The 9,945-nt window shown below is 46.4% G+C and overlaps 1 protein-coding gene across 1 annotated transcript in view; it reads left to right on the top strand.

Annotated features, from left to right (window-relative positions):
* The window catches only part of ERCC6 (excision repair cross-complementation group 6), an 82,176-nt gene extending 72,475 nt beyond the window's left edge, over window positions 1-9,701 (top strand). The window contains exons 13-21 of the mRNA XM_005853199.2: window positions 824-1,039; window positions 1,489-1,599; window positions 1,997-2,116; window positions 2,737-2,831; window positions 4,091-4,236; window positions 4,321-5,022; window positions 6,904-7,108; window positions 7,683-7,761; window positions 8,786-9,701. Coding sequence (XP_005853261.1) covers window positions 824-1,039; window positions 1,489-1,599; window positions 1,997-2,116; window positions 2,737-2,831; window positions 4,091-4,236; window positions 4,321-5,022; window positions 6,904-7,108; window positions 7,683-7,761; window positions 8,786-9,208 — 2,097 coding nt within the window. The 3' untranslated portion in view covers window positions 9,209-9,701. The remainder of the gene's footprint in view (window positions 1-823; window positions 1,040-1,488; window positions 1,600-1,996; window positions 2,117-2,736; window positions 2,832-4,090; window positions 4,237-4,320; window positions 5,023-6,903; window positions 7,109-7,682; window positions 7,762-8,785) is intronic.
* The last annotated feature ends 244 nt before the right edge of the window (window positions 9,702-9,945 follow it).

Raw genomic sequence — 9,945 nt, 5'->3', positions numbered from 1 at the left:
TAGAAACATCGATGAGAGAGAAACATCGATCAGCTGCCTCCTGCACACTCCCTACTGGGGATGTGCCCGCAACCAAGGTACATGCCCTTGACCGGAATCGAACCTGGGACCCTTCAGTCTGTAGGCCGACACTCTATCCACTGAGCCAGACTGGTTAGGGCGCTACTTGAGCTTTTATACTGGGGAGCTCGATGTGAGTCGTGATCTGAAAACTGACGAAGGCCCTCCTGCCAGGCATGGAGGCAGCGCTCTCCTGCTGTGTGTCCTGCAGAGTGAACCACCGCACGTCTTTCCCATTTGTGTGTTTCCCATGCATATACTATTTCTGATGTGATACTAGTGGAAACCTCTGACTCATATTAAATTATAGAACTTTTAGTGAGTCCTCAGAAGTGTACTGTTTCAGTGCATTTGCTAAGTTACGTGACTGATTTCTGCCAGTTGAGATGGGCGTGACGTTTTTTATTTGTACGTAAAAGATGAGTCAGTTTTATATATCATGTTTTTTCTGATGCTGTGAGCTGCCCACCTTTTCTCCTAGTGAGAGAGAGAGATAATCAGGAATTGAATATGACCCCCACAGACATGTTTGGTCCAGTAGAATTTTTTTTGTTTCTGGAGAACTTGTCCTGTCAGGAAAAGAAGATGAGTGAAGGTTGATTTCTTCTAGCTCCTCATATGCTGTGATTAGGGAGGAAGCTAAGAAGTGAATGAAGAATTCCTTCTTAATCTGCGTTCCATATCGAACGGCCTCCTCCCCTCCTTCCTGCGTGACGGAGTTTACACCAAGTTGTCTGGAGCGCACATGTTCTCTTATGCCTAGGTTTTCTCTGGCCTGGTCGCCCTGAGGAAAATCTGCAACCACCCTGACCTCTTTTCTGGAGGCCCCAAGACTCCCAGAGGCATTTCCGATAATGAACCAGAGGAAGACCAGTTTGGACACTGGAGACGTTCGGGGAAGATGATCGTTGTTGAGTCCTTGTTGAAGATATGGCACAAGCAGGGCCAGCGAGTACTGCTGTTTTCCCAGTCAAGGCAGGTGAGCAGACAGCGCTCACGCAGGAGACAAGTTGGTTCCTTACGGCTTATAATTCACAATAGGGGGTATAATCTAGAGTAATGATCCCCTCAGCAGCTCTACCTGCTGATACTGGGGTGGCAGCCTGCTAATCTCTTTGGGAGCTTAGATCTCTCTCTGGATTTGGCGCTCAGAAGTTGGCTTTTTAAAAAGGCTTAGTTACCATGTGATTCTGGGTCAGGGCGAGTTTGGGCCTGAACTCAAATAAATGCCCAGCTATTTACAAAACTTGTAAAAATTAACAGCAGAGAAATCCCCAAAATACTCGTAGCAATTTATGTCCCTCAAAGCAAGAAACCCTTTTAATGTGACCGTTGGGAAGGTGTGACTGTTCACACAAATGTGAAAGCACTCACGGGGTTGTGTGTTTAATTTTTAAACTCTTACCCCCCATCCTCTCTCCCAAACAGATGTTGGACATACTTGAAGTCTTTCTTAGAGCCCAGAAGTATTCCTATCTCAAAATGGATGGCACCACGACCATAGCTTCAAGACAGCCGCTGATCACAAGATACAATGAGGTGATCAGTGACTGGCAGTGATGCCGGAGCTGCTGCTGCGTGCAGAGGCAGGCGTGCCCGCACCGCCTGAGCGTTCGGGGTCTGGGGTGGGCAGCAGGGGGAGGGGGAGTTTTTGCTTTTAACTCTGCATTTCTGTATTATTGATGTGTGTGTCTATGTGCATGTAACATGATTAATGTGTGTATATTTTTTCTTGAAAACCCAACTTTTACATATCAACTAATATTGCTATTGAGAGCAGGAGTGGTGAGATGGCATCTTTGACTGACCAGGGTCTCTAGTCCACAGCCCATTCCTTATAGCAGGGCCATGTTCCGTGGGTGGAGTACGGGCGGTAGAGGTGACGATTCTCTCTGGTCCTAAACATGCACACTCAGTGTTGTGTGTCTTACTCTAGGACACGTCCATATTTGTGTTTCTTCTGACCACTCGGGTGGGTGGCCTCGGAGTCAACCTGACGGGGGCCAACAGAGTCATCATCTACGACCCCGACTGGAACCCAAGCACCGACACGCAGGTCTGTTTATTTTTTAAAAGGAGTTTGTTGGTGACATAGTTGACCCTTGAACAACACGGGTTTGAACTGCATGAGTCCATTTATCTGAAGCTTTTTAAAAATAAGTACATACAGTAAATGTCCTTTGTCTTCTTTCTGATTTTCTTTTCTCTAGCTTACTTTATTGTGAGACTGCAGTATATAGTACATATGACATACACAGTATGTGTTTACCGACTGTTTATATTACGGGTCAGCTCAGCAGTCGGCTGTCAGTAGTTAAGTTTTGGAGTGAGGTTACCTCGGGTTTTTGTGCGGGTCAGTAGTCGGTTATGGGCCGCACCTGAGTGTCCGCAGGGTTCCGTGTTGCTGCTGGGCTTCGGCCTGAGGGGGACGCGCTTCTGTTTGTTCATAGCCTCATCACCAGGTCTGATAAAGGGATGCTACAGACTCACTGTTTTTCAGGTAGAAATAGCGGTCTTTCTGTCACTTGCCTGTTTATCTTCCTAACAGGCCTGAGGTGTGTTAGCCTCATTAGCCAGCACTCTGACTGTGGGAGAGGAGGGCAGCACCCAGCCACCTGTCCCTTTGTCAGTGCTTGTCGTTGGGAGGGCCCTGCTGACACGTGCTCTCTGCCGCAGGCCCGGGAGCGCGCGTGGAGGATCGGCCAGAGGAAGCAGGTGACGGTGTACCGGCTCCTCACTGCGGGCACCATCGAGGAGAAGATCTACCACCGGTCAGTGCGGCTGGGCCCGCTCTCCCGCCGTGTGTGTTGTGGGACAGAACCCACCGCCGGGGCAGGCAGGCGTCTTTTGTAAAGCAATGGTTGCTATAACCTGAGGGAAAATGTGGTTTTTGAAATTTTTGTTTTGTTTTTATATTTTATTTTTCTAAAATAAGCCTTATTTTAGTTTTTTGAAATGGCTTATTGTGAGGTTTTTAAAAGATGTCTTTGAACATGGTCATTGTTCTACTTTATTAAACTTCAAGGACTGCTTCTGTTTAAACTTCATTCTGTTATTTGAGAGAAATTTTCCTACCTACTATAGTGTGCCATCTTTTTTCAGAAAAATTGTAGGACGTGACAGAATTAAAATGCTAACAGTATTGGTATTTACACATGGCATGTGGGTGTGACTGGCGTGGGTGTTCTGTTCGCTGTGGCTCAGGTGCCCCATAGAGGAAGGTTGACCAGGATACCTGTGTCTTCCTCCGTCTTTCTCTCTGTGAAGAGGAGGGATTTGAGCAAGGAGCACTTCAGCAGTGGAATGGAGAGATGGCCAGTTCCGCCCCTCCCATGCTGGAGACTTTATTGAGCCACATCTCAGCTCTAAAGGGAGGCCCCTGCTCTCCACCATGTGCTGGGCCACTGTGGGGCTGTGCGTGTTCTTCAGGGGCCTGGTGTGAGGGCTGGAGGCCAGTCGAGTCCTGAGGGAGAGCTCTCCACTTAGAAACACACGCCTTAGCCTGAGGAATGAGCCGCTGGGCGGGGCAGGGCTCCTTTATGGGGGGATCTGGGCAAGAGTGACGATGGCATGGTGCTTTAGTGTGGGGTGTGGCTCAGGAGGTGGAAGCTGGTGAGATAGCTCCAGGTGGAAACTTTGCAAAGCCCAGGTCGGGGTTTGTGGAGCCCGTCATGGTAAGGGGCCTGGTCCAGGAGTCAGGGGCTGGCTCTTTGCAGTTTAGATAGGCTGTGCACCACTTAATTGTGTGGAAAAAGGTGTTTCTTGAAATGTGATGAATCTTGGAAATTGCAGAAACCCATGGGGTATAAATAATAACAAGGCATTATTTCTAACTTAAATTCTGTAAAACATGGGAGACCACCTGATGTTTTGTGTACTTCTTGAATTGTAATTTCCAAGGCTAGAAGTTTTAGGAATTATTTAGACACCTGTACAGCTGCAGTTATCATGTCTCTCTTGTATTGTTTTATAATTAGGATTTTGAGGTAGAGCTAACTGTTGTTTCATACCAGTTACTTTCTATCTTTAGACAAATCTTCAAGCAGTTTCTGACAAATAGAGTGTTAAAGGATCCGAAGCAACGGCGGTTCTTCAAGTCCAATGACCTTTATGAGCTGTTCACTCTGACTAGTCCTGATGCATCCCAGGGCACGGAAACAAGTGCTATTTTTGCAGGTATTACAGAAGCTCGTTTAACTTGACGGAATAAATGATACAAGAATTACAAAATGTAACATTAGTGTGTTTTTCCTTTTACAGGAACTGGCTCAGATGTTCAGACACCCAAACACCATTTAAAAAGAAAACTTCAGCTGGCCTTCGGAGCAGACCATAACATTCCAATAGGCAAAAAGTTCCCTGATTCTGATGCATCCACCAGCGATGGCACAGCATCGGCAGAGAAATCCGCAGCTGTAGGAGCTGCAGTAAATGCAGCGCCTTCTAATCAAGGTGACCCTTTGGGAGAGGCCCCTCGGACACCTGGCACTGGAGCTCGTGGTGACAGACTTGCCGAGGAGACAGACGCAGTGATTAGACTGGAGGACGGGCCAGTGCCGAGTGCAGAGGGGCAGTGTTCACGTTCTCCAGGAACCAGTGACACGGGCGGGACATCTGGTGGGGAAAGGATCGGTGAAAAGCAAGGTCTTTCTGATAAAAGAGAAAGCTGCCAGGTCCAAACTGAACCTCTTTGGGAGAATGGACAAATGCACAATAACTTCTATAAGCACAAGTCAAAAACAAAACATAGTGTGGCAGAAGAAGAGACCCAGGAGACGCTTCTGAGGCCAAAGCAAAAGCCCAAGAGCTCCAAGTGCCGTAGAGACGCCAAGTTTGAAGGAACTCGAATTCCACACCTTGTGAAGAAAAGAAAGTACCGGAAGCAGGACAGTGAAAACGAGCAGGAGAGCAAGCAGCAGGACAATGATGACTATGTTTTAGAAAAGCTTTTCAAAAAATCAGGTAATCCACCCTGGCCGGTGTTCTCAGTGGTTAGTGTCGACCGGTGCACCATAGGGTCCCGAGTGCCATTCCTGGTCAAGGGCATGTACCTGGGTTGCAGGTTCAATCCCTGGCCCTGGTTGGGGCGTGTGTGGGAGGCAACCAATAGATGTGTCTCTCTCACATCGATGTTTCTTGCGTGCGCTGTCTCTCTCTCTCTCTCTCTCTCTCTCTCTCTCTCCCCCTCTCCCCCTCCCTCCTTCCCTCCCTCCCTCCCCACACACATACATATATACACTCCTCCTCTCTCCCTCCTCTCACACTATCTAAAAATCAATGGAAAAAAATATCCTTGGGTGAAGATTAACAAATAAACAAACAAAAAAAGTCAGGCAATCCTTTGCTGAATTTGCCACAGGTGTGCTGGGGACAGACATGAGTAGGCCATTTCTAGCAGTAGCAGCCTCTGCTGACAGTGCTATCTACTGGAAGTAATTTTTTCTTCTAAAATTAAGATTTGAAATTTATTGACATTTTTGAAAATTTTTTTCACCTCTCCCTTTTGAAGACGTAGGATTTGAAACTTTGGAGAACAATAGTACTTGACATAACCACTTACGGGAGGGGTGCAATGCTTTCAATGGATTTGTGCTGTCTGAACGTTAATAGGAAATTTCCCTACATGCTATATTTATCTGATTTCCCAACCACAGGAGATTGCAGTAACAGCAGGGGAGGGGAGCCAGGACAGGGGTATGGCCAGAGGCAGGCACTCTGGAAGCAGGAAAGCTGGTGGCTAACCTCAAGGGAGAACAACTAGGAAGGAGTCTCAGCAATGGGTCAGGACCCGGGGACGGCAGTCCTGCCCAGCTTCCTCATCCGTGGGGGGTGGTCCTGTTCAGGCCTCAACAGGTCGCTGGGATGGTTCTCTGTTCAAGGAGGCAGCTTGGGATGGCATTTCAGAGAGAAACCATTTGGGCCTGATGCTTTCCTGTAACTGGTTAACTCAGCCTTTTCTGCAGTTACTGGTCTGTTTTCCTAGCAAATTATCTGTTTTGTCGAGTTTTCAAGTTCATTTGCATAGAGACAGAGAAAATACTCTTGAAATGTTTCTTTTTAATTTACTTCTTCTTCAAGATAATTTCCCCCTTGTCATTTCTAATATTCTATGTCCCCCCGACAGACACCATTTTTTTCTTGATCAAGTTAAGCTAGTGGTTTGTCTATTTTGTGAATTTTTTTTTTTAGTAAACCAAGATTTTGATTTATTAATTAGATCCATGATTGTTCTCTACTTCATAATTTTTGCTTTTATCTTCATTACTTTCTTCCTTATGCTTTTGTTTTTATTGTGTTTTGGTGAATTTTTTTGTCTTTTTATAAAACCATTTGACTTGGAAATGTAGTTCTTATATTCGTTTATTTTTATTGATATAAGTATTTAAGGCTATGAATTTTCCATTAATAACTGCATTAAATTAGTCTAATATGTAATATTTTCATGGTCATTACATTTAGAAATTCTATAATTCTGGTTTATATTTTTCCCTTCAATAAAGAATTTTTTTCTCTTGATTGATTCAGAAAGATAGCTTTATTGAGATATAATTCACATACCATACCATAGAAGATTTTAAAATTCCCAGATAGGGGGGAAGAGGTGATGTTGAAGTTATGATCGAAGCATCATGCTTCCATTGTTGTAAAACAGGGACAGTAATAGTCTCTACCTCAGACCGTGTGGTGAAGGTAAGTAGCCACAGCATGTAAGTGGCTGGGTCTCGGTAAATAAAAATAGTCATCGTTTTCCTCTACCTATGACATGCTAGACTGTACGGAAGAAAAACTGCAATTGTTTCCAACCTGAAATAACATGTTTCCTGTTTCCTGTGTTCTTGCTAGTTGGCGTGCACAGTGTCATGAAGCACGACGCCATCATGGATGGAGCCAGCCCCGACTATGTGCTGGTGGAGGCGGAGGCCAACCGAGTGGCCCAGGACGCCCTGAAGGCACTGAGGCTCTCTCGGCAGAGGTGTCTGGGAGTGGCGTCTGGTGTTCCCACCTGGACCGGCCACAGGGGGGTTTCTGGTGCACCAGCGGGAACAAAGTAAGCAGTGCTGCCCTGCCTGCCGTGCTGCGAGAAGGCCAGGCCGTCCCGCTGGGCACAGTCAGGGCAGGCGTGGGCGCTCCCCCTGCTCTTCTGCAGTGGGAAACCTCAGGGAGGGACGGGCAGCCAACTTGTGGGACTCAGCGAAACACATTTGTAACCTTACCTTCTTCGCTTTGGTCCCTACTTTCCAAAGATAAGCTTTCAGGGGGAAGGAGAGCCATCTTGTTAAAACCAGGAAGAGGTGCAGAATCACGGTTAAGCCTTCATAAGACATCTCGCCAGCTCCCTCAGTGGGCGTGGCTGTGCTGCTCAGTGCACTCTCCTGGAAGGGTTTTCCTCCCCGGGGGAGGCAGTGGCCCCCGTATACTGAACAGGGACATTGAGTGGTTCTTGCTCGAGATGCAACAGTTCTTCCCAGGGGAATAAAGCAGAGGAAGGGCGGGGCCATGGCTGTGAAAGAAGAATCACGCAGAACAAAAGTTTTCCAGGAAGAGTTTAGTTGTTGAAAAGGCATTTTCATCTCTTAGTCACAAAAACAACCATTTTATCTGTGATTCTTTTCCTTATTTAGGAGTAGATTTGGTCAGAAAAGGAATTCCAGCTTCTCTGTGCAGCATTCTTCTTCGACGTCCCCAAAGCAGAAACGCCAGGTAATGTGATAGCCTGTCCGCTTTTCACCTGGGAGACTTGATTGGATTCCCAGGAAAATGTAACCCGATTCGGATGTGAAAAAAGTCTCTGGCTAACGCCACCTGCGATTTGTGCTGCCTGCTCTGATTTATGAACCACTTTATTCGAATCTAAAAGGCCAGCTAACTTCCTAACAGAAAAAGTCTTTAACCCACGATCTGGAGCAGATTCTCTATTTTGCCCTTAGAAAGTTAATGTGTGTGGGGAGGGGGTTCATACAGGGACAGGTGACAGGTGGGAGGCATGGCCCACGCAGCAGTACCAGGTTCAGTGGTTCCAAAGACCACTGCCCTAGAGCAAAGGCCTGAGATGCTTGTCATTCACCAGCTGCCGGCGCTCTGCATGGTCTCTCCTGTCCTGTAATGAACGTCCGAATGCTCCACGAGAGCAGCCGGGCCTCGCTCCCTCGGGCCTCGGTCACTCAGTGCTCTCTCTGGTCTTTTCTGGTTAAGGGCTCTGCTACTGATAGCATTTGGAACTGCCAGGTTCAGACTCCTGCTTTAGATGAATATGACTAGAGAAACTTTGTTGTTTTTAAGGAAACACATATGAGGTATAAAGTAGTAAAGAATAAAATATATAAAGTGAAGAAAAAGAAGTACAGCTCAATATTGTTCCTTAGCCCACAGTGCCAACCTAGACCAGGATAAATTTGGAAGGAAGAGCAGAAGCCCACAGAACTCAAGCTTCCTAGAGGCAGTTTCCTGGCGCCTGCTCCCCAGCCCCTCTGCTCTCCCTCCATCCTCATCACGCAGAGTGGCCACCAAGTGAATAGTGTAGTTTTGGGTGTCTTTTTGTTGTTGGTTTTAATACGGGTGGATTTGGATGGCTGACTCTCCTTTCCCTTTGTGGTATCTGGTGTTTCCTTCTGGCCCCACGAACTTGACACCCTGGCCCGGGCACCCATGTTACTGTATAGCCCCTCAGAGCTTTGGGGAGATTAGTGGACCATAACGTATCAATGCAGTGCTCTTGCTTCTGCAGGACGGCATCGTGAAAAAGGATGGAAAAGATCACATTTCTGAGCATTTTAGTGGAAACGTGGAAGCTGCGGAGTCCTCATCCGGGGCCCTCGCTTCGTCCTCACTGTTGGCTAAAATGAGAGCCAGGAACCACCTGATTTTGCCGGAGCGGCTGGAAAGTGAAAACGTGCACCCTCCCGAGGCTTGCGCCCCGCCGCCCTCCAGCGCAGAGCACGACGACCTCCTGGTGGAAATGAGGAACTTCATCGCCTTTCAGGCCCGCGTGGACGGCCAGGCCAGCACGCAGGAGATTCTGCAGGAGTTCGAGTCCAAGTTAACAGTTTCCCAGTCTTGTGTCTTTCGAGAACTGTTGAGAAACCTCTGCACTTTTCATAGAACTTCTGGTGGGGAAGGAATTTGGAAACTCAAGCCAGAATACTGCTGATTAACATTAATTTCTAAACTTTTAATTGACTTTCCAGTGGCAATTTCCAATAATTATGATTAGGGCTCATGTCTGTCAGCAGAGGTTGGCTGCATTTGATGTTTACTTTGAATGATAGCTACCTCATAATTAAAACTTTAAGGAAGAAGAAATTCTTTGGGACTTAAAAGTTTTATAAACACATGGGTTGATTTTTTTGATGCTCTGAATTATGTTATAAAACCAGGGGCCCGACAGTCCTTGGACACATTTGTTCCTTTTCCCAAAAGCCGCTTTCCCGGAGCTCGCTACTGCTCATTGAGAAGTCTGTGGACTTCAGTCCCGGAGACGCTACTGCTCATTGAGAAGTCTGTGGACTTCAGTCCCGGAGACGCTACTGCTCATTGAGAAGTCTGCAGACCCGGAATCGCAACAATTCTTTTTATTGCACTAAAACATGTCTTCTATTCAGTGAGACCTGTTCAATAAATTAATTCAGCAATATCTGACAACAGCATTATTTTCGGTGCTTAAATTTTTACAATGTTTAAATTCATCATTTGCCACCCCAAAAGAGATCAGATTTGTCTTTTGAATCATCTTAATTGCCTATAAATAGTCTTTCTTTTAAGGTACTGTTGAATTGGCAGTTAGTTTTGTTAGTAAAGCCTGAGGTAGCCTGGGATAAATAAGACGTGTTTTAGAAAGTTGTAGTGTACTCAGTTTTATAACAAGCAAAGTCCTTATGATGACTGTTG

This window comes from Myotis brandtii, unplaced genomic scaffold, assembly GCF_000412655.1.
Source record: "Myotis brandtii unplaced genomic scaffold, ASM41265v1 scaffold1003, whole genome shotgun sequence".
Taxonomy (NCBI): Eukaryota; Metazoa; Chordata; class Mammalia; order Chiroptera; family Vespertilionidae; genus Myotis; species Myotis brandtii.
The sequence above is the reverse complement of the archived record's forward strand: the minus strand, read 5'-3'. Positions and strand labels throughout refer to the sequence as shown.